Below are 24,936 nucleotides of genomic sequence, written 5' to 3'. Positions count from 1 at the left end.
GGCAGTAACTTCATCTGCCCTGGAGAAAAGGACCTCATCTCTTCTGGGGACAGGGACCCCATCCTGCCTAGGGACAGTCCCCCAATGGGGCACCTAAAAATGTAAAAAAAAAAAATAAATAAAAACTGCTGATACCAGTGGTGGAACTACAGGGCTCACAAAGGTCATAAATGTGACAACGCCCTGGAGTTCCACCGCCGGACTCGGAGGGAAGGGCCCTGGCTGGGGTTCAGGAGGGCCCTTCATGGTTTCTTGCATCGGGGCCCTGAAGGTTCTAGTTACGCCACTGGCTGCTGCTCTGTGCAAAACCACTGCACAGGGCAGGTAAGTATATAATGTACTTCACTTTAAATTATATACTTTTATTTTCACGGTGCTCTGTGAAACCACCAGTGGCCCAGAAGTGTATAGTTTGTTTCTGGACATTAGCGATGGATGCTGGCTGTTGTGGACTACTGGCAGTTCCAGCACTTACCTCTGCTGAGACCTGCAGGGCCACCTATCCCTACTGCTGTTTTAAAATGATATATAAAAATTTCTTGGAGGCAACAATTCTGTCATCCCTCAATTCAAAAATGTAACTTTGTTAAACCAGTAGGAGTGAAATAATTAACTTTTTTTTATTTTTGTTATTTGTGTCAGAAATCTTATTGAGGCCTGGAATCTACAGAGGCTTCACTCTACCAGACTGAATGTAGAAGAGCTTTTAAAACACATGTATGAAACCTGCCAGGACGTGGGGCTCATAGAAGATCTGTTAAAATTAACATTCACAGAGTCTGAGCAAGTAAGTCATATCTTCAACCCATAAATCTCATGCTCATCAATGCTTAAAATATGAAGTGTTAGTCTGAAGAGTGTCATTTTATTGCTTTATCTAATTTACAACATGTTCGTTTAAATTTCAGGGATTTTTGCACAGGTTTTTGCAGACAAGTGGAGGTGTGCAAAATCAAGAACTGCTTCTGGTGCATCACTTGCAGAGAGCTAATTACATCCCAGCTCTGCAGCTGAACCAGTCTTTGAAAGGTTACCATATGGTAAGGTCCCATGCCCACATTTGGGCATTAAACGACAGGTTTTTGTGCAAAGGATAACTTTTCCACAGGACAACTAAATGCTTTTGTGTGATGAGTAAATACACATTTCTCTTGCCATATTATATATCGTTCTATGAGTAATCTCAACCCTTTTATCTTATACCTATTTCTCTGCTTGTGCAGTTTGATTCAGATCGAAAGCTTCGAGAGAGAGCAGTGGCCAGGAACGCTATACTTGATCAGTATGGCAAAACACTGCCAGGGGTGCAGCGGACCCTTGCAAATGAAAGGACTAAGCACTCTGCATTATCAACTATTTGGAAGGAAGGTACAGTTAATGTCACAATTTATCAGTGCTTTTCTCCCCAATTGATGTGGAAATCTTCCCAATGGCAGCAATAATCTGTCTGAATGTTCCACCCACTGTTTAAAAATGTAAGAGTCCCTGGTTATTTTCTTAAGTTCACTTGTATGTTAAAGTAAGCGTACATCTGAAGCTAAGAACGAATTATTCCAAAAAATCTATACCCTGAGCTTTAGGTCAGTGTCTGTAGCGAGGGCTAATATGTGTTAGATATTTATGAATACAGGTGAGAACTGCACAGGCTTCAGTTTTTACATTATTGGCATTTCTTTCCATTAGGAAATGATACAAACACTTGTGGGGGAGTGATGTGATATTGGTGAGATGTATTAAATGTTACACGTAACTTTGCATGCATGAACGTAACATGAAAAATCTGATAATGGGCCCTTTTTGAAAACAAATCAAGAAAAAGCCATATACCGTATATACTCGAGTATAGGCCGACCCGAATATAAGCCGAGGCCCCCAATTTACCCCCAAAAAAACTGGCAAACTTATTGACTCGTGTATAAGCCGAGGGTAAGACATGCCTGTCCATCCCTGTGTGTGTCCGTCCATACCTGTGTGTCCGTCCATCCCTGTGTGTCCATCCGTCCATCCCTGTGTGTCCGTCCATCCATCCCTGTGTGTCCGTCCATCCATCCCTGTGTGTGTGTGTGTCCATCCATCCATCCATCCATCCCTGTGTGTGTGTGTCTCCATCCATCCATCCATCCATCCCTGTGTGTGTGTGTCTCCATCCATCCATCCCTGTGTGTGTGTGTCTCCATCCATCCATCCCTGTGTGTGTGTGTGTGTATCCATCCGTGTGTGTGTGTGTGTGTGTGTGTGTGTCCAGCCTACCTGTGTCCCGAGCCTTTGTCCCGAGCCTCCGTCCCGTGCCTTGCCTCCTTGCCTCCGTGCCTCGCCGCCGTGCCTTGCCTCCGTCCCGTCCCGTCCCGTGCCGTGCCTTGCCTTGCCTTGCCTCCGTCCCGTGCCCTCTTCGTCGGCGCCTCGGCGGCCATTGTAAAATTCAAAAGCTGCGCCGCCGCCTTCGCCTGTGATAGGCGGAACACTGAATTTCCCAGCAGCCTGTGTTCCGCCTATCACGTACATCGTATCATCCTCGTCCGTAGTACGAGGATGATACGATGTCCGTGATAGGCGGAACACAGGCTGCTGGGAAATTCAGTGTTCCGCCTATCACAGGCGAAGGCGGAGCCGGAGGCGCGGCTTTTAAATTATAGAATGGCCGCTGTCTGTCTGCTCGACACGCTGATCGAGCGGGCAGACAGCGATGACTCGAGTATAAGCCGAGGGGGGCACTTTCAGCCTCAAAAAAGAGGCTGAAAATCTCGGCTTATACTCGAGTATATACGGTAGTTATGGAAAGAAAAACTTCCATGTACCCAGTAATACAATTTGGTAGGACAGCTAAAGGAAACTTGTTTTGTGGTTTAATTTTTATTTCCTTTCTCGTCCATTAAAGGATACAAGGAGTCTTAAACCTTCTGCTTATACTGCTGTCAACAAGAATATTGAACACTGGCAAACTAAACCTTTAGTCCAGCTCAGGATAACTCGTCTAGGTCCAGAGCTGTTGGCATTGCCTCAGCTCTTGCCCTTTAAAGACTGAGTAGGCTGATCAAGCTAAGCTACCTCATTGCTTGGATCGCTAAGCATCTTTAAACTCCTATACTCTGCTGGTTTCTGTAGCAGATGGGGTTAATGCTGAGGAAGCACTGGTGCCCTCTGGTAGAGTGTTGCACAATCTATTCAGTATCACGGAAACCTATCTCTGCTGCAGCTTCCCCTTTTCAAAGAACCTCTCTTTGCTTCAGTCCTGTGGTTCAAATGCAGTCACCTTTTGGCTAACACTCACGGCTACCTGCTTGGGTTTATTGCGTACCTGACACCTTGCCCTTGTAGTATGAGATTTACATTTCCTTACCACTACATGGTTGTGACATGTTTTATTCTAGACAGAGGGGACGGTCCCTCTGTTCTGAGTGCCCCCTAGCTCACTCTGCCAGGGGCTTCTGTGTTGCATGCACCTTCTGAGGTGGCTGATGTCTGCAGCTTGGAATCATGTTGCCCCCTGCTACTAGATTGTCCTGTGTTTTGAGTCTTCCCAAGCTCTTTTAGCTATGGCCATTTCCTCTATCATTTCACAGAAGATATTTACTACAGCCATGCTTAACTTTATGACCCATATCACCCAGTTATTTACTGACTTAAAGACCACAGACACAGTTCAGTGCCTTCCTCTGAAGATTCTGTATCTGATCCACCTGAGGCCTTAGTGGCTTTTGAGCAATTAGCTGCTGAGACTTATTCACCGTGTCTCTTCAGCCCTTGCCTGATTACCTTGCCTTCAAGGAGTTGCAGTCTTTTGCACAGGTGAGCACTTTGGGGTTGATTTACTAAAGTGCAGTTGCTGTAGAAATGAGGGGAGCTTTGCTGATTTTTATCATCCAATCATGTGCAGGCTAAAATGCTGTTTATTTTCCTTGCCTGTTCCCCTCAGATCTACAGGGACTGCACTTTCAAGTGCACTTGTAGTGCAAAGTTGATTTGCCTTTAGTAAATAACCCCCCTTTGGCTCTTATGAATGCAGTTTGGACCACTTTAAACTGGAGGATCAGCCTTTTTGAGTTTACCAGTACTGTTCCCTTTTGCAACTCCCAGGAGGAGCTTTACACTGAGGGCCCTCTGTCTTCCCAGCCCCTGACCAGATTTGCAGAGAAGTCTGACTAATGTTTGGTTGCCATATTTAATTCCACTTTTTTTTTGGATTCTGCCTCCTTTTGACATCAATCTAAACTCCTCACTTTATCTTTGAACTAGTCTGTACATGGCAACTGTGCAAATAACCGGTCTTTGCTCAGTCTGACTTTGGAGTGCTGAATATAATGTGATCTTCTGGCACTGGGTTTCTTTGGTAGCTTCCAGGCTCCCAAGTGCTGGAAAGTTAGCCGGTGAGACCTTTCCAGGTCCAGAACTGAGGCATTGCATTGGCGCTTGCCCTGTCTCTGAAGACTAACCCCCCCCCCGTGATCCACAATCCGTGCTCTAGTACTTGCTCAACTTCCTTGCTGAGGCAGAGCCTGCTGCTAGGTTAGTAATGTGATTGGGTGGAACTCGAGGAGGGGGTGTGGCCAGCCTCGTCGGGTGCATGATGCAGATATGGTAAGTCAGTGTGTGTAGCCATGAGCTGCTGTCGATTGTTGTGTGAAGAGGACTGTTTGATCTCCCCATACACCTGGCCCTGATAAACTGACATGATGGAGTTACATTGTGAAAATGGATGAGGATGTTTTAGGGTGGAGATGAGTTACATTGTGGAGAGCCTCTTCACAATGTAACTCATCCTCATCCAGAATCATCCCCACCCTCACTTAGAATCATCCATCCCTCTCCATCATCCTCATCCCCACCCAGAATCCTCCTCATCCCTGTCTATCATCCATCCCTCTCAATCATCCTCATCCCTGTCCATGGCCAGGTCTAAAGCTGTGTAAAGGGCCTCAAAATTTCTGATGGCTGCCCTGGGAATGCCAGTGTTTGGTCCTTTTTCCTGCCTACAGTGAATTGGTTACCTCAGACTATCCATCCCTCCTTCAGCCACAAGCTGGCTGAGTTTGATTACCCGAGACCTTGCCTCGCACTTAGAACTTGGTTACGTTACAGCCACGAGGTCGCTACATGTCTAGGTCACTCTTAGCAATTCCGGACTGACGTTTGTCATTTGAAATATAGTGACCCAGTACTTCTGGTGTCTACTTCAGGTGAGGCTGAATCCCCTACCCTGTCATTGTCCTTTACTGCAGTTCTACAGGACTTTGTAGCCAGAGATTACTTTGTTTTTGAGGCACCCTGTCTCCTGGTGTTACCTCAACATTACTAGAGGTCATTTTGGCATTTATTGAAGTGCGAACTACCCTGCATTTGGAGGATCAGTCAGCTTTCTCCAACCTTGGGTATTTTTATAGTTCCTTCACCTGCAAAGCCCTTTGTATTAAACTGGCTAATGTGTCAATCCTTTTGCAGAATGGGTCATATTTCTTTGTACCTAAAGCTGGGATACTCCCCTCCTTGAGCGTGTGGTAAAAAATGTCCGGAGCGTTGCACTTCAGTTGCAAAAGAGACATACTGAGGGGATGATTTAATAAAACCTGAGTGCAAAATCTGGTGCAGCTCTGCATGGTAGCCAATCAGCTTCTAACATCTGTTTAAAGATTATCTAAAGGTGATTTGTTTAAAAAAAAAAAAATGATACCATTAAGAATTTTATTTGGGAGTTTAAAATGTACACCTGCCTCAGCATTAGAGGTTTGAGAAGATTTTGTCCCTTTGGGGCTATGTCCGCCATAATGGGCAATGCCTGACCCCTTACAAGGTACAGAGGCAATGCACTAATTTTTGTACGTCCACATGGTCTCTTGTTTCATTTTCTATTTTCCTGATGGAATGCACTGTTTTGCGTTGAAACTTTGTTTTATGCAAGCACTTTAAAATTGCAAGTAAACTTGCTAAGCCATGCATCATGTTGCTTTTCCAAAACGCCAAATACCAGGTAGGCCCCTTTCACACTGTCAGACTGTTCAGGTCCGCCTGTCGTTTTGTCAGTGGACCTGAACATGGAATCGTCTTTGGCTGGCTTAAGACTAGAATACCACCTGCTGGCTGTTTATCAAAATGCTAATTCTACATATACAACATATTTGCCTAACTGAAAGACGTGTAAAATTGTCTCATTGCATATATTTTCTTTAACATAGCCCCCCCCCCCCTTTTTTTTTTTTGGCTTTTAGTGACAAGGCCCAAGCCTTTATCTACTGTTGTAAAACAAGCTGCACCAGGAAGTGTTATGAGCAAGGCAACTTTTATCAGCAATGTATTGATGAAGATAAAAGAAGTATCTGCCACAGACATTGAAATGGACTTTTCACCCTACAAAAGGTATGATTTTCTTTATTGTATGATGAATAAGCTTTGAAAATGGTTTTGGATACTGTGGAGAAGGGTTAAAATCTCTGCCAGGATTTTTTTTTTTTGCAGTCTGCGACTGTTTGAAAAATTATTCTCTCTTGATAGGACCAGGGCTGTCTTTAGCGCAGGGCAAATAGGGCAGCATCACTGTTGGGGGGGGGGGGGGGGGGGGGGGAGGCGCAAAGCAGCAGCCAATTGAGCCCATGCTGCTGCCCGCCAGAGCTCCGCAACTTGTTAGCTGCTCACTGTCAGTTGTAGATATAGAATCCCTGCTTCTGTATTTACAAGTGACAGCGCGCCTCAAATTTTATAAAATGTTAAGACCCCTTTCACACCAGGGCGTTTTGCAGGCGCTATAGCGTTAGAAATAGCGCCTGCAAAAAGCCCTAAAGAGGCTGCACCATTGTCTGTAGTGTGAAAGCCCGAGGGCTTTCACACTACAGCGGTGCGCTGGCAGGACGTCAGAAAAAAGTCCTGCCAGCAGCTTCGTTGCAGTGGTGAAGGAGCGGTGTGTTTGTGGCGGTTTTAACCCTTTAGTGGCCGCTAGCGGGGGGGGGGGGGGTAAAAGCACCCCGCTAGCGGCCGAAATGTGCCACAAATCCGACGGTAAAACGCCGCTAAAAATAGCTGCGTTTTACCGCCCACGCTATCAGCGGGGTTCCCCTTAAAATCCATACCAGACCTAAGGGCCTGGTATGCTCTCGGAGGGGGAACCCACGCCGTTTTATTTATTTTTTTATTTATTTTTTTAATTTGGCGTGGAGTTCCCCCTTCAGAGCGCATTCTCTGGCCACGGCAAAAGTCGCCTGGCCTGGGGCGACTTAAAGTCGTGTTGTAAGTCGCCCCAAGTCGTGTCCAAGTTGCCTCCAAAAGTCGTGTTGCCCCTGTGTGAGCCGAACCTAAAGCTGATATAGGGACAGAGTGTATCAGAGCAGCTGAAGCAAGGCTGGTGCATGTGAGGGATTTACACAGGCATTTGCAGTACAGGAAAAAACTTGTTTAGCATTAGATCATTCTATGCTACTACTGTTTTTTCTACTATTGTTCAAATAGAACAGTTCTTAGATTACCTTTTTGGCTTTTTGTGCTTTGCACTATGGCTTCAAGGCTTACTACTAAGGCACCAAAACAACCCCCAGGCCCTGGGAACTCCAGACATCCCTCCACATTGTCATCCTCTCCGGAGATACCTGACATGGCAAGCCAGGGTGAGTCATTGGAAGCAATTGGTGGTGCAACTGATTTTCACACTTCAGCCCCTGTATATATGACTGAAGATGTATTTTCCTCTGCCCTTCAGGATTTAGAAGGAAGATTATCGGCTTTAATCACATCCTTCATTAAAGGGTTTAAGCGTGCTAGATCCCTCTATCCCACTCCGAACCTCTTACCAGGGGAACAGTGGGGACAGGATGAGGTTTTACCCTCAAACGATTGGGAAAAACAAATGGATTACTACTCTGCAGAGGAGTTGAAGTTTCAGCTTCACAATCTGAGGTACAGATCCTTAGACACGGTTCGCTCCACTTTCATGCTACCCCTAACAGAGTCAGCTGAAGGTCTGGTTTCTTCTTTGGGTTCCTTGAAACCTTCACAACCAGTGCATGCGTTTCCAGTCCACACATTACTAGAGAAGCTTATTTATACCAAATGGGATCATCCAGATAAGCATTTTCTCCCTCCAAAGAGATTCTCGGTTCTCTATCCTAATGGAGGAAAAATTCACCAAAAATGGTAAGTTCCAGCAGTAGATGCTGTGATTTCCAGTGTGAATAAAAGTTTAACTTGTCCAATGGACAATGCACAAATGCTAAAGGATCCAACAGATAAAGTTGGGATTCCTGTTAAAATCCTTTTTTTCTTTAGCAGGTAATATTGCTTGGCCTGCAATTGCAGCTGTAGGCATCTGTCAGTCCTTAAAAGACCAGTTCACAGAGGCCCTTAAGCTCCCTGCACCACAGGCCAGTGAGTTGGCCAATTTACCAAAAGCATTGTTTTGCCATAGATGCTATAAAGGATTCTATTCACCAGGTGTCTCGCCTTGCACTTGTGCTAGTACACATGTGTTGGATCCTTTGACTAAAGGGTTGGTCTGCCGAAGCACCCTGCAAAAACCTACTGTCTAGTTTCCCAATTTCATGGGGAGCGACTATTTGTCAATGGTTTGAATAAATACATCCAATCTTCAGTGGAAAAAGTACTATTTTGCCAGTCAAAAGAAAGTATAAACATCCTTCATCTAAACTGACTCTCTCCTGTGCCAAGCGCATCCGCCTCTAGGCAGTGGCGACTGCATCCACAGTCAGATTCCAGAGGAAAATCGTAGTGTCAGGCCCATGCTCAAAGGAAGACCTGGAGCCGCAAGACTACAAAGCAGAATACTAAGACATCTTCATGAAGAGGCGTCTCCCCTCACCAAGATGGGGGGGGGGAAGACTTCTGCATTTTGCAGAAGTCTGGCAGAGAAACTCAGGACAGATGGGCTCTCTACACAGTGACTCTAGGATACAAACTAGAGTTTCCGGAGTTTCCACAATCTAACTTTCTGAGATCAAACCTTCCCAAGGATCTAGGGAAAAGACAATCCCTGTTTCAAGCATTAGACTGATTATTGACTCAAGGTTTAGGTTTCTATTCAAACCTGTTTACGATACCAAAACCGAATGGAGATGTTCAGCCCCATTCTGCATCTAAAATATCTAAATTGGTTCCTAAAAATTTGCTCATTTCGAATGGAGTCTTATCAGGTCAGTGGTCTCCTTCCTAAAAGGCAGATAACTTCTGGAGTCCATCGACTTCAGGGACGTGTATCTGCATGTCACTATATTTCCCGCTCGCCAAAGGTTTCTGCAATTCCAAGTGGAACGATGGCATTTTCAGTTTGCGGCCTTGCCCTTCGGGCTAGCCACAGCACCACGGGTATTCACAAAAATATTGGCCCCACCTCTAGCCAGGTTGAGGGCACAGGGCATAACAGGGACGTACATAGACTATCTATTAATAGACCAGGCAGTGACTCGCTTAAGGCAAAGCGTACGCATTACAACCAGTTACCTGGAAAGTCTCGGTTGGATCCTCAACCTAGAGAAGTCTTCCTTAAAACCAGTAAGAAGGCTGGATTACTTATGCCTGATCATAGATACAGCCCAGAAATGGGTATTCTTGCCTCCAGCAAAGATCAGCTCCATGCAAGAGCTGGTACGGATGGTCAGGTCAAAAGCAAATCCTTAAATTCCCCTTTGAGGTTGTTGGGAAAGATGGTAGCTTCATTGAAACAGTCCCATATGCCCGGTTCCATTCAAGACTGTTGCAAAACAGAATCCTCTCTGCTTGGAACAAGACAATTCATGCTTTGGATTTGCCAATGTGGCTGTCCCCAAGAGTGTTTTAAAGCCTCAGTTGGTGGTTACAAAGCCAGAATTTGCTGAAGGGAAAATCCTTCAGACTAATCTGGAAAGTAGTAACGACAGATGCCAGCCTCTCAGGCCAGGGAGCGATAGTAGAGGAGATGACTGTCCGGGGACAGTGGTCAAAACTTGAAAGAGCCCTGCCCATCAACATCCTAGAGATTCGGGCAGTGTATCTGGCTCGGAAAACCTTGACCCCCAGGTTAAAGAATTGTTCAGCCCGGATTCAATCTGACAATGCTGTGGCCAATACCAATCACCAAGGGGGCACCAAGAGTCTCAGCTCAGAGAGGTGAACCATATCCTAACTTGGGCAGAAAGGAATGTCCCATCCTTATCGGCAGTTTTTATTCCGGGAGTAGAAAATTGACAGGCGGACTATCTAAGTCGCCAGCAGTTATTCCCAGGGGAATGGTTTCTTCACCCTGAAGTTTTTCGGGCTGTTTGCCAAAGATGGGAGACTCTGGACATAGATCTTCTAACATCCAGATTCATCATGAAGTTAGTCAACTGTGTCCAGAACAAAGTGATCCACTCGCATATGGAACAGATGCTCTGGTAACCCTATGGGATCAGTTTTCACTGATCTACGCTTTTCCCTCCATTCAGTTGCTGCCTCAACGACTTTGCAGGATCAAGTTGAAAATAAAACCCGGTAATTCTGGTAGTGCCAGCATGGCCCAGAAGGTCATGGTATGCAGAGATCGTAAAGATGGCAGTGGAGGGTCCTTGGCCTCTCCCACTAAGGCCAGCCCTGCTATCGCAGGGGCTGATATTCCATCCTACTTTACGAACAGTAAACTTAACGGTTTGCTTATTGAAACCCACGTTCTGAAGAAGCATGGGCTTTCCAGGTCTGTTATCTCTACTTTAATCAATGCAAGGAACCCAGTTTCCAGAGTTGTATATTATAGGGTTTGTAAAGCTTACGTTTCCTGGTGTGAATCCAAGGGTTGGCACCCTTGGAGATATAGGCAAAATCCTTGCCTTTCTACAATTGGATGTAGAGATGAAGTTGGCCCTAAGTACTATTAAGGGCAGTCTTATCGGTTTTATTTCAAAGAACGCTTGCTACGCATTCTTTTTTTATGCAAGGGGTGATGCGGATTAATCTGGCAGTTAAATCACTTTAACCCCTTGGGATTTGAATTTGGTTTTGAACCATTACAGCATGTTCCCTTAGTCCTTCTGACTAGGAAGCTTATATTTTTGGTTGCTATATCCTCAGCAGGGAGGGTTTCAGAATTGGCTACTCTTTCTTGTAAAGTTTTATTTGATTATTCATGAGGACAGAGTGGTGTTATGCCCTTGTCCAGGCTTTTTGCCAAAAGTGGTTTTAGGCTTTCATCTGAGGATATTGTCCTGCCATCATTTTTCCCAAAACCGTGTTCCAGGGAAGAAAAATCATCACATTGTTTTGATTTAGTGAGAGCAGTGAATCTAGTTAAAGAAAACTGCTCAGATTCGTAAGACTGATGTCTTATTCTGCCAGAAGGTCCTAAAAAAGGGCAGGCAGCGTTGAAATCCACTGTTGCTAAGTGGATTTGGCAAGTTATAATTCAAACTTATGATTTAAGGGGTAAGATTCCCTCTATTCAAGTTAAGGTGCACTCTATCAGAGCGGTTAGTGCTTCTTGGGCAATGCGTCATCAGGCCTCCTTTACTCGGATCTGCAAGGCCACAACTTCGGTCCATACATTCACGAAATTTTACCAAGTGGATGTAAGAAGGAATGAGGCTATTGCCTTCGGGCACAGTGTGCTGCAGGTAGCAATAAAAGTCCTCAAGGTCTGGGGGTGCACTTCAGGTTGTGTCTTCCTCCCCTCAAGTAGCATTGCTATGGTGCGTCCCACTAAGTAAATACTTAAGGCTGTGTCCTATGATGTACAATAAAGATAATAGGATGTTTATAACTGCTTACCTGTAAAATACTTTTCTTGGAGTACATCATAGGACACAGAGGTCCCGCCCCTCCTTTTATGGGGTTTAAGTATATTGCTTATATTGCTTGGCTACAAAAACTGAGGTACTCCTGGAAGGAGGGGTTATATAGGGGAGTCAACTTCCTTTATTGGGTGTGCCAGTGTCAACACCTGAAGGTAGCTGTAAGGCTCTGTGTCCTATGATGTACTCCAAGAAAATGATTTTACAGGTAAGCTGTTATAAAAATCTTATTTTTTAGCTTCTAGCAACCAGTCAGTGAGCGCCAATGATATGCTGCAAGCTCTGGCAACCAATTGCTGCCTGATCTACTGCAGTAAACCAATTTAGTCTAGCTGCTATTTAATGTATATCTCAGAATCTGGGTGGGCCTAAAAATGTTTGCCCTGGGTCCAATCAATATTAGACGCCGTGGATAGGGATAACATTTAAATGTTTTCCCATATACCTCCTCCTTCCAGCAATTTAATAGGCTTTCAAACACCAAAACAACTGAATTGTTCAAGGCTGATTGCCAACCTATTAACCATTGTCTTCTATACTGTCAGTAGTAGGTAGCCTTGGTACAGTCAATCATCTTTGTTTAATGCTTTGTTGGCTATTCAGAGACTTGCACTGTTTTCACTAGAAATCTGCAGTTTTTTTTTTTATCCCGCACTACACCCGTGCCTAGAAATGAATGTAGTGTTACAGTGTGACATTTAAAAAAAAAAAAAAAAAAAAAAAATGTAAACTGCGCTCTGCATTTTCCAAGCTTCATACACCACTAGCCAGAACAAGACACTTATTGCGTTGTAAAATATGGCATTTTACCGCTCACAAAGTGCTTCTAGGATGATGGACACTAAGCAGTAGTGCATACCTCCGCCATTGAGTGCTGTACATTGGTAAAATTATGCAAGGATTCAGAAAGGTATGACTTTTTTAAATGTAGTTTTTATTTATTTTTTTAGGACAGTGCCTGGAGAATGCCTAGCTCCACCCGTTTTCCCTGGAAACACTGGCGTCACGATCTTTAAAAGACAGGATACTTCCACCATGGCCTTTAATTGTAGTGTTTCCTCTGCCGTGGTTGAAGCGCTGCAGGGAAACCATGTGCTACGCTTTCTCCAATGTGAGGTGCATACCTGTTTTGTGTATTTGGATTTCATATAGGTCATCCCTCCCAGCCGTGTTTTCTTTGCTTGGTCTCTTTCAGGCAAAAGCCACAGTAAAGGCCAAGCACTCCCCTACCCCCCCCCCCCCCCCCCCGCCTCCAAAGGAAATGTCATTCCTGTAAGGCCACTCTTAGGGACTCTTGGACCAAGCTTTTTTTGCAGATTTAGTTGAACAGGAAACGTCCTCTGCTCGGTCCAAGTGAGCTTCGCACCTCTCTTTAGAAGGAGCTGGCAGATACTTTTCAGTCCTTTCGATCTTGTATAGATAAGTGTCCTGTGGTACAGTGTAGTGGTAGGGGAAATCTACCATCCGCTTCTGCTCCTAGAGAGGTTAGCAATTCAGCGGAAGTGCGAAGGGACTCCCCAGGATTAGATGGGGAGGAGGGAGACAAGAAGGATAAGACTTCCTCCCGATACAGGCTGCCCTTGGAAGAAGTGGACGACCTGTTGAAAACCATCCCTACCACCCTGAACATCTAAGAAGATAAAACCCATTTTATCTCCATGATAAAATGTATCGGGGTACAGGTGAGGTCAAGCACCAGGTGTTTCTGGTACATTTGGTCCTGTCAGAGGCTGTAAAATGGAATGGAGAGGGCCCATTTTTTCTCGATCGCTTAAAAGGAGATTTTGATGAGGATAATTCTCAGGTTTGGAACAAAAGGCCCAAGTTAGATGCAGCCCTTTCCCGGGTCTCTTGGAATACCAATCTAGCTTTTGAGGATATGGGCGTCCTGAAAGATACCATGGCTAGGAGAGGTGATTCCCGTCTATATAAAAAAAAAAGGGGGAGTGGTTGGGGCTCAATGTTTTCTAACCTCAAGCTAGTGATGGCTTAAACTGTGGTAATGAGGAACCTTGGGCACTGGCTGGAACAGTTGAAAGAGCACATTGAGGCAGGAACGTCCTGGGAGAATCTGCTGGACACCTTGTCTGTTTAACAAAAGGCCGTTGGGTGCATGGCAGATGCCTCTGGAGTCTCTAAGAATGTCCACATTGATAAGTTTTTGTTTTTTTGGGGTTTTTCAGTAAGGAAGCTTCTTACCATGGGGTGCTTTCCATAGATCTGAGATGCTTACCTACACATCTCCATACCACTAGCATCCCAAAGGTATTTGGATTTGGCACTCAAGACGGGGGACACAATTTGACATCTTCAGTTCAAAACTCCCTTTCAGACTGTACTCCTTTCCAAGGGTTTTTGCAAAGATGGCGGAAGTTTTGGCACAGCTTAAGATGTGGGGACTTTATTTTCTTTATCTGGACGATCTCCTCTTGTTTGCCAACTCGAAAGACCTGTTGTAGAAAAAATTGGAATTGGACAGAGTAACTAGGAGAGTTTGGGATGGCTTCTGAACAGGGAAAAGTCGAATGTGGTCCCTTCCCAGATCATAAGATTTTTGGGTTATAACATCGATTCAGCTCGGAAAAAGATTTTCCTCTCCGAAGACACAGTAACCAAAGTTCAGAACGCAGTGAAATAGGTCCGGACAAGTTTACCAATTATGATTCAGGCAGCCATGTCAATGCTGGGCCTCCTTGCAGCCTCGATCCCAGCTGTTCAGTGGGCCTGCCTCCATTCCAGGGATTTTCAGCAGATAATTCTGCAGAATTGGAATCATGAGTTATCATTGGCGAAGCAAATCGCAATTCCCTCGAGTCGAGAGGAAATTATGGTGTTGGAGGAATCAAATTTAACGCAGGGTTTGTTCTGAACATTCTCAACTGCAAAGAGACGGACGGGCGCAAGCTCCTTGGCATGGGGCGTGCATCTTGAGGGTCAGATTGCCCAAAGGATCCTGGACAAACTTGGGGGCCAAAAGATCCTCCAACTGGAGAGAGCTGAAGGCCATTCTCCTAGGGTTTTGGTCATTCAAGAAGATTATCATGGGCCATCACATTCAGGTGCTAACCAACAATGCTACAGCGGTAGCCTGCATCTTAAAGCAGGGAGAAGTGGGGTTCTCCTGGCCATAGCTCTCCAGATCCTGTCATGGGCAGAAGACACTCTGGCTTCTTTGACAGCTGTGCATCTAAAAGGCCGGTTGAATCGAGTAGTAGACTTAAGCAGGAAGTACTGGTTTAATTTTCTCTGAACAGGCAGGACCAGAGCATCTGGACGCACTGGCCCAGCTTTGGGGCCTTCCTTTTGTGCTATGCTTTCCCCCATTTCAAATGATTCTTTTTAGAAACACAAAAAAAAGTTTCAGGAAGAAACCACAAGCCTAATTCTAGTGGATCCCTATTGGCCCAAGAGCATGGTTCTCAACACTACTTGGCAGCAGAACGCTATCGGTTGTTGCCTCTGCAAGATAATCTACTGGATCAGGGACCCCTTCTTCTGGATATAGGCCATCTCAGGCTAGCAGCCTGGCTACTGAGGAACAAATCCTAAACAGGGTTTGTCCAACAATTTCTATGCTGCTAGATAGCAGGAAAAAAGTTACAAGGGCTGTTTTATTTTAAGACATGGAAATGCTACAACTCCTGGGGCACCTCGAATAATTTTTTTTATTTTTTTTTTTTCCAGAGGAAGTCATTTTCCATCCTTGATTTTTCTCATGACCGACTGGAGAAAGGGTTAGCGGCCAGTAACTTAAAGGCTCATGGAGCCGCATTGTTCACTTTTTTTTGTAGAAAACTTCTTCTCAGGACCCTTTGGTCATAAGGTTCTTTAGGGTTCTGGCCAGAGCCAGACCAGTTCCTTTTTAAGAATTTTCCCAAATGGGATTTGTCGGTGATTTTGTAGGGTCTGACTAAAAGACCTTTTGAGCCACCAGAAGATGCTACGATTAAAGATCGAGCTTTAAAAGTAATTCTATTGGTGGCAGTTACTTCAGCTAAAGGGAGCTGCAGGCCTTTTCTATTGAGTCTTTTTTGACTATTTTCCTGGATAGTTCTGAGGGCAAGCCCAGGATTCCTGTCAATTCTGCCAACTTTTTTGTCCATATCCATCTTGTCCTAAATAGGTTTTCAAAGTTTGGATGTGAAAAGATGCTTGTTACATTATCTTGAGATCACGAGGGAGTTTAGAAAAACAAACACTCTGTTAATACTATTTTCGGAACCACGTAAAGGATTCTGAGCTTCCAAAAGTACAATGGGGGGATTGCTTTGGCCATTAAGAAATCTTATCCAGCCTCGGCAGTGGAGTCGTGGGTGTTGTGGCCATTCAAACTGAGCTGTGGCAACATCCTGGGTCAGAACAAATCTGCAAAGCAAGTTTTCTACTTTCACCCGCCATTATAGGATGGATTTACTTTTGGCCACAGAGCAATCATTTGGCAGGAAGGTCCTGCAAGCCGTGGTCCCACCCTGGAGTAAGTACTCTTATCTCCAGGTGCTGTCCTGAAAGACTATTTGCGAAAACCTTAGTTAGACTTAACAGTAACGGTATTTCTAGGAATCTTGCAGGACCGCACCTATGACCCTCTCTTGATTGTGGTTTTACTGTGGTGTTGCTGTTTTGTTTTTCCGCATGGCTGGAGATACTCGATTACAACTTAGGCCATGGTGGAAGTTACCTGTGTGAGTTTTTATTTTTTTTTTTTTTTTTTTTGATACTGCAGTGTTTCCTGAAAAAATGGGTGGAGCTATGCTCTCTTCAGGTGCTGTCCTGAAAGACTCCTAGAAATACTGTTACCAGTAAGTCTAAGGTTTTTTGCTCTTGAAGGCAAATTTATTATTTTTCCCTTTTTGATTTCCCAGTAATCTTTTTACTTCCGGTGCTTAAGTATTTACACAGCTCCCAGCAACATCACACGGTTTTCCATTACTTTGTAAGCCATTTCTGACCTCATTAGTGTCAATCCACACCCCAAAGTCTGGAGATTCACTTTACACTGCCTGTACCTGGCAATCGCAGACCACTTCTTAAGAATTCATAACTGCTGTCGTCTTCTTATGTGCATTGTCTGCTGTGTTGTCAATTGAGGATAAGCCTAGTTTTTGACACTACACTGCTCCTTTTCTTTCCCAAGAATGTTTGTTTGCAATGGGAATATTTATACATGGCTTGTTTTTAACGCTGTCAGAGGGACAGGAAATGAGGGGGGAAAACCTACCAGCTGCACGGCATAAAAAAAACAAGACTGACTTTAAAGCGGACCTTCGGTTATTTATTTATTTTTTTTTTTCCTTTTCAACTTTCCATCTATTCAATCTTCTGCCCTTGTTTTAACCTTTTTTTTTTTTTTCTCTTATCCAGCCCACTTCCTGTTTCTTCTCTGGTAAAAAGCCTACGTTTATGACATTCACAGCTTTCTTGTAAGAGTTTGGCAGGAAGAGAGTGGAATGAGTCCTAAGAGGGCCAAAGAGCTGCAGAGCTGGGGGTGTGCCTGTGTGATAATCCAGAAAGTGAACAGGCAGCAGCTTCAGCTGCCCAGTTAAAATGGCTGCAGCCAGACTTGGTGGAGGGCTCCAAGTAACAGAATAGCAGTAGATATAAAATATGCAAAGTGGTTGGAGAGAAGCTTCAGAGTGGCAAAGATGTTTTTATTACAAATTATGAGAGCAGACTGCAGTTCCTCTTTAACAGTTCCTCATTACTTTTTTTTTTTTTTTTTTTGTCCAATACATTTTTATTGGAGAATTTCATAATACAGAAAATAGCCATAAAAAGTCACTTGGTTTTAGTTGCAAACAACTTTGGCACAATCAAAAAGGAGAGGTAAGTATATGCATGTGGTATACAATCAACATGTCTAAAGTTACATGGTACAAGAAGTTCCTGAGGGTTAAACAAGACAATAAAGATAAACAGGGAGAATGGACCTTTAAGTGATAGTACCAGCAATATTCCCATACTATTTAAGCCAGTGTGACCAATTTTTGTTTGCAATTGATAAGCGACCTACACTCAAAGCAAACACGTTCATACATGCGTTAGGATGTGCACTAGGGTGATCACTTCAGTTTTGGTTAGGGGGTCAGCCGATTTCCAGAGTTTAGCAATGGTTATTCTCGCGGCAAGGAGAATGTGGGTGTTTATGCAGCGGAGTTGTTGAGGTACAGTATCAATTCCTGTTAAAGCGGTTTTGTACTCAAAATTGCAACTTAATGTTCTTCCAATCGCTTTGGAGCATAGATGCAGAAATGACCATTAAAAAAAATGATTATGCATTAATTACCTTTTAGCAGAAATGATTATAGTGACTTCCGGGCTCTCCTCCCGTGGGAGTAGGCGTGTTTATCGCCTTTCCCCGGCTTCGCAATGACCCCTGGGAACTTTGTTATATTCTTCCCAAGAATCCGTGGGGGACGCCGTCATGCTGAAATCTCGTGAGATTTCGGAAGGAAGACGCCGGTCACGTGACGAAGTTTGTTTGTTTTGTTGCCATCACAATGGGGCGGGAACTTCTGGCGACTCCGCCCGTTGTGATGGCAACCGGAAATTCTACAGCGCTGCTCACTGATATCACTGAGCATGCGCGGGATCGAGCGGCGAATGCTGGGAGCACAGCATTCACCGCATCCAGGAAATCAGTGCTTGTGGGCTTCAAATGCCCACAATAAAAAATGGAAACCGCCGTGAGGAATTTTTATAAGTTTACCTCACGGACGAAATCGGCAAGCAACGGATCTAAAAGGATCAAGAAGTGAGTGATAGCATAATACTTTAAACGTATAGCGATGTGACACAAAAAAAGAAAATAGGTCAGCGGAATCCCGCTTTAAGTACTGCAAGTTCTGGGGGTTGCGATGCCAGCGACCTTAGTAGACAGGTATTTCCAGGAATTGAAAATCTTGGAGCATCCCCATAATGTTAGAGTCCTTGGGGACCCGCAGTCTCTCCAGCATGAGGGTGGGGTGGTTGGGTCATATGTATGCATCTGGGAAGGAGTTTTATACCATCTAAGGTTGAGTTTTTAGGTGAGTTTCCAAAAGTTGGAGGAGCGAGTTGGTCTGTGGGTTCCATAAGTGAGCTGCTTGCCAAAGAGTCCCCAAAAAGAGCATCCCAAATTCCTTTCCCATTTTTCCATAGGAGATAATTTACTGAAGGATATTTTTGCTTTTTTCGCAAGTTCTAAAAAAAGGGTGATGCCTTTTGGTAGAGTTTTTATTGTTGGCTACAGCCATGCTTTTTCTTGTACATATTTATGGCTTTGGGGGCTGTACAGTAGAGACAGTGGGTCACTTGTAGGTATTTGAAGTAATCTGTGGCAGAGATAAATGGTTTAAGGTGATTATCTGCATTTAGATCTGAGATATGTCGTCCTTTTGCAAAGAGTTTAATTGTAGGTTGGGGACCAACCATGCGATTACTGAGATGGGTAGGGGTAATTTGTGAAACTTTGGCCCATTAGCTGTGTTGGAACAGTTCCTACCTTTTTATCCAGCAAAGTAAGTCCATCTTAAATTGATTTCCATTTACTTTGCAGCCTAACTACTGAAGAGCAAAATCCAGTAACCGCTTTGCCACATTTAGAAATGACTGATGCATTTATTGGTACACCTGTATCCAAATCTAGAAGAGTGTCAAGGTTAGTAACTACACATCAAGAAATTTGGATGATTTAGTCTCCTCTGATACCAAATTACATTCTTTTCTTAGTCTCACTAAAAGCATTTTTGTCTAGCCAGTTTTGTTTTAATGCCATATTATACGGTTTTGTTTTTGCAAATGTCTTGTTTTTTTTACAAAGGCAGTAGCCCTAAATTATACAAAAAGTAAAGCTGCACTGTGAAAACCTGAAAAATATTACAATAAATGTGACACACATATGGTAGTGAAACTTGTATATGTGATAAATATGAGTAGATAATTCGATAGTCCACCACTAATTAGCTGGGTGGCAGCTATGTGGTCATAAAGTATATAAAAGGAAATATCCACAAGTGAGAAGATGAGTTTTGAAGGTTGTCAGTCCACAAATCACCAAGGTATTTTCACAGTGATCCAGTGACACCAAATAAAATAGCGCACCTCCACCATTTGAATGAAAGGCTTACCAGAGGCAAGCTATAGCAGGCCTGTGGCTATAACCCAGCCAGGGTCCTTGGTCCAAGGAAGTGACAGCAACACCTAAAATGGTCCAGGAAAATAAGCCCCAACAGACCGACCAGGTAGATGCTCAGATTTTCAGAACCCGGATTGGTCAGTGGGTTACCAAAAAGTGAAAAAAATAGCTCACCATAACACATTCCAGTTTATTAAAACAATGTTGCACTTGCATAGTATAAAACCTCCTCATAAGACCTTAAGCAAGAAGGCTGGCAAATAAGCAAACACCCGTCCACATGCGGGGGTAGTGTGATGGCGTCTGTAAGTCCAACCTCGGACACGCCTTTCATCATATGTCGCCTTGGGGAACGTTCTGAAAATCCATGAGCATCTACCCGTCGGTCTGTTGGGTCTTATTTTCCTTTACCATTTAATGTGTTGCTGTCACTTCCTTGGACCAAGGACCCTGGCTGGGTTATAGCCACAGGCCTGCTATAGCTTGCCTCTGGTAAGCCTTTCATTCATATGGTGGAGGTGCACTATTCTATTTGGTGTGTCCTTGGATCACTTTGAAAATACCTTGGTGATTTGTGGACTGACATCCTTCAAACTTCATCTTCTCACTTGGATTTTTCCTTTTATGTACTTTATACCCACATAGCTGCCACCCAGATAACTAGTGGTGGACTATTGAATTATCTACTCATATTTATCACATATATAGGTTTCACTACCATATGTGTGTCACATTGTAATTTGTTTTTCACAGTGCAGCTTTACTTTTTTGTATGATTCTATTTTGGTGTATATCACTTTTTAGTTGCAGCTTTTTTAGGGATAATTTATTAGATTAGTATCTTTTGTTTATAAATTGCCCTAAATAGTTGGATTTTTTTTTCCCCCCACAGATTACTGGATTATATTGTCCATCCTGTCTTGACAATGCCTTCACCTCTAGATGCAGATTTTGAGGTGGTTAATGAGCGAACTCCTCGTAATTCTTCCATGTTGGTCACTTCTAGTCCTGTCCAATCAAATCTGAGGAAACTTGCACAGTTGAGAAATTTGACCAAAGCATCCGAGTTTAACCTTCTGGAAACGCCTATTGTAGTAAAGGTATTTTTAATGAACTAAGAAAGATGTAGTGTGACAAAGTTACTGTGTGTAAATTTGTATGTGTGTATATATGTATGTGTGTGTGTGTGTGTACACACACACACACACACACACACACATATATATATACTGTAGCAGCCTATGCTTTATACAGTCAGTGGTTTTCTGACCACGGGGTGCCTCGATCAGCACCTTGTTTTTCATCAGTGCGCCGCCTTTTTGTTTGCCTCGATCAGTACCTCTGCCATTGAGGGAACACCTTGGATTTTTTTTTGATAATTTTAAGACCCATTTTAACACAGGCTTTCCGATTAGGTCGGCCTGTTTTTTTCAGGCGGACCTGATCGGATGCTCCATTCCTTGCAATGGAGTGGCAGATGTTTGCGGTGACATGTCTGCTGACACCCGCTGCTATCCGATCCCCTCTGTGAAATCCAGATGGATGGTTCGTTTTCATCCAGTCTCCCTATAGAGGAGAGGGGGACTCTCACAGGTCCATCTCTGCACAGTGAGCGGAAACTGGACCTGTCATCCGCCTGCTCAGCGGGGATCAACTGATCGATCCCCCACTGAGCAAAGCGAAGTCTGCCAGCAGACCGCCTGTGTGAAAGGACACTAAAGTATTATTGAAGTGGTGTTTTTTTTTTTTTTTTTTTTTCTTTCTATAAACTCCCCTCTGTTAACCTTTGTGTCCTTGCACACTATAGGCATTTAGAGGCAGAAAAAAATCACTTGAGGGTTCAGGAGAGGAGCTTTTTGAGCTTAAAAAAAAAAAGCCTGATGCGTCTTAACCAGGTTTAGGAGCGTTTTTTTGCAGCTACCTTTCTCCTGTCAGGAGAGAAGCTTTTAGAAGAGCCTCAGTGTGCACAAGGCCTTAGATTCACTAACCAAGCCAAACTCCATCTAACACATTTTAAGCGGTTACAGCAAACCTTTTTTTCCTTTTTGGCATAATGGTTTTACATAAATTACCATTGTAAGCGCTCCAGTGGTTTGCATTAAACCTATTACTACTACTTTTGCTGGACATGACATTGACAAGATGATCACCAGGTGAAAATCTAGGTAAGTCTAAAAAAGACCAATGCAGCTGTCACGTTTAAGACTTGGTAAACTGCAATCTGTTTGCTTTTGGGTTTAACACAGCTTTTAATACTCTACCAACATAAATCAAATATCAAAATAGCCTGTAATGTGCATACTACTTCCATTGTCATAGTTACGTTTTGTCACCATAAAAGAGCAACTTTCATTTTCAGATGGAGGATAGATATGGCATGTATTCTTTAAGTGCATTTATATACATCTAATTTATTTTATTTTTTATTTTTTTCATTGCTAAAGTTGCTTGCTATTTATCTTTATATAATCATTGAAAATGTTTTCGTTACAGAGGGCAAAAGCTTTGGCTGCAAGCTCAGTTTCTTCTGTATTTACGGGGCATACACCTCAGTCTATTTTGAGGTCCAGTGCTCGAACTACCCCTCTGGCTTCACCTTCAGTTTCTCCTGGAAGATCGATTACGCCTCCTTTACGACCTAGAGAGGCTAAAATCTCTTTTATGGAACAGATCAGTAACAAATATATCAAAGGGGTAAGCTTTTAGATCCATCTTGTCCTAGAATTTGTAACCGCAAATATAGAAGTTATATGTAGAGGGCTCCGCGTCCTTTTAAAAGGACTCTCATTCCGATTCATGGGGTCAGCTATTGAGCTCCTAAGAACTGGCACTTCACCAGCTGTCATTGTAAACCTTTGGCTTCAGTGATTTGAGTTGCTGACCCAAAAAGCATATATAGATTATTCTGCGCTCCATTCACAAAAGCGCGTAGATATAAAGAAACGCCTCCCTCCTTTCTTTCCCCCCCCCCCTTTCTCCCTCCTCTTTCTTTCCCCCTCTCTTTCCCCCTCCTCTCTGTCTCTTCCTCGGGACAGCAGGGAATTGAACTTGGACTATCATATGTGTTCCTTACTTTTTTTTTTTTTTTGATAAGTATATCTACTCTCAATTTCCTACCTCTCCTTGTATAGGAAGCTATTGAGTTTCATTTCTCATGCTGACTTTGAGGTTGAACCTGAGTTTTCTAGAAAGTTCAGGAACCACTGTTGACTCTTCTTGGAGGTACTTCTCACACAAGTTATCCTAGGAACTCTTTGCATTGATAGGTGATATAGTTTGGCCTTCATGGGGAACCGTTGAATTGTAGCTTAGAACCTTGCCTAAGGTTGTGGTGATCTTCCTCAGACAGGACATTTTCAGTTTCCTATTGCCCATTCCAGTTTATTTCCTTTATACATCAGTCTTGGACCTTCTCTTTTAGTATGTTTGTTGGTTTATTTGTTCCACCTTTCTGATTAGATTGAGGTAGACCAGTTTCTCTTATGGTTTTGTTTCCCATCCATACTTTGTGTCTAGTTCTACATTTTTCTTTTTCTTTGCTTTTGGGCTTTTCCCATTGGGGAATTGTACTAATAGTTGTGAGCTCCTACTCTTGTGAAGAGAATTTAGCCTCCAAAGGACATTGTATACCCTTCCACTCGGTGCCCATTCTCTAATGTTCTAGGTCTGTTTGAGAATAACTTTTTACAAATACAAAAAGTATAAAATTAAGACTTAAACGCTAATAGTTGTTGTCTTGTTACTGCAGGTTTTAACACCTGAGAAGGATTTGCCAGCATCCTCCCCACTAATAAAATCTGCTCAGGATACCGTTTGGCCAGAAAGGATGGCTTTGTCTATAAGCAACACCTCTACTAAAGACCTTGATGAGATGGATGAGTCTTCATCTGGTATTCAGGATGGGAGTCCCAGCAAGATGGAAGCCAGTAGGGATGCAAGTAATGTATCTGGACGGTCAGATCAGACAACACTGGAGTATCATGATGCACCAACACCTGACGATATGGAAGATGAGGCAGTTATTGTAACAGCTAAATCGGAGGTTCTTATTAAAGACTCCTTGCCTTCTGAAGTGAGCAGCTTAGCAGCAGAAATCCATGTTACAGATGTCCAAGAACTGCCAGATAAAGGTGTGTTTTGCGTGTGTAAATGTGGGTAATTGTTTTCTGTCCTGTATATTTTGAGTCTTCATCTACACCCTGGCTTAAATTATAAATTAGACTGCCCCTTTCATTGCTGGTTTTAGATTGTAAAACGAAAGACAGGATCTGTCTCGTATTCCTGTAGCTTTGTCATATTTTTCTGGGAATGCCTGGGGCTGTTTTTTTTTTTTTAGACTGGCTCAAAGTACAAACATGGCTTTAATGAATTTATGGTTGTAAATTAATCGAATAAAGTAGTAATCTGACAACTTCCCTTTTTTTTTTTTTTTTTAACTACTTCAGCCCTGAAAGGATTTGCTGGTCAAAGACCAGACCACTTTTTGCGATTTAGCACTGCGTCGCTTTAACTGACAATTGCGCGGTCGTGCGACGTGGCTCCCAAACAAAATTGACGTCCTTTTTTTCCCACAAATAGAGCTTTCTTTTGGTGGTATTTGATCACCCCTGCGGTTTTTATTTTTTGCACTATAAACAAAAATAGAGCGACAATTTTGAAAAAAAATTTTTTACTTTTTGTTATAATAAATATCCCCCAAAAATATATAAAAAAACATTTTTTCCCCTCAGTTTAGGCCGATACGTATTCTTCTACATATTTTTGGTAAAAAAAATTGCAATAAGCGATTGATTGGTTTGCGCAAAAGTTATAGCGTTTACGAAATGGGGATAGTTTTATAGCATTTTTATTAATTTTTTTTTTTTTTTTTTTTTACTAGTAATGGCGGCGATCAGCGATTTTTATTGTGACTGCGACATTGTGGGGGACCCATCGGACATTTTTGACACATTTTTGGGACCATTGTCATTTATACAGTAATCGCTGCTATATAAATGCAGTGATTCCTGTGTAAATGACACTGGCAGTGAAGGGGTTAACCAGTGGGTGGCAGTGTAGGGGTTAAGTGTTCCTAGGGGTGTGTTACTAACTGTC

The 24,936-nt window shown here is 43.3% G+C and overlaps 1 protein-coding gene across 1 annotated transcript in view; it reads left to right on the top strand.

The window, feature by feature from the left end:
- AHCTF1 (AT-hook containing transcription factor 1) overlaps window positions 1-24,936 on the top strand; it is a 158,594-nt gene that overhangs the window by 75,592 nt on the left and 58,066 nt on the right. The window contains exons 22-29 of the mRNA XM_077486284.1: window positions 643-787; window positions 909-1,040; window positions 1,224-1,368; window positions 6,201-6,348; window positions 19,264-19,365; window positions 20,735-20,942; window positions 22,336-22,536; window positions 23,591-23,972. Of these exons, the coding sequence (XP_077342410.1) occupies window positions 643-787; window positions 909-1,040; window positions 1,224-1,368; window positions 6,201-6,348; window positions 19,264-19,365; window positions 20,735-20,942; window positions 22,336-22,536; window positions 23,591-23,972 (1,463 nt within the window). The remainder of the gene's footprint in view (window positions 1-642; window positions 788-908; window positions 1,041-1,223; window positions 1,369-6,200; window positions 6,349-19,263; window positions 19,366-20,734; window positions 20,943-22,335; window positions 22,537-23,590; window positions 23,973-24,936) is intronic.

Source organism: Lithobates pipiens, unplaced genomic scaffold, assembly GCF_037356315.1.
Source record: "Lithobates pipiens isolate NorthernLeopardFrog02 unplaced genomic scaffold, aLitPip1_a1.2 Scaffold_18, whole genome shotgun sequence".
Classification (NCBI taxonomy): domain Eukaryota; kingdom Metazoa; phylum Chordata; class Amphibia; order Anura; family Ranidae; genus Lithobates; species Lithobates pipiens.
This window is presented reverse-complemented; position numbering and strand designations above follow the sequence as displayed.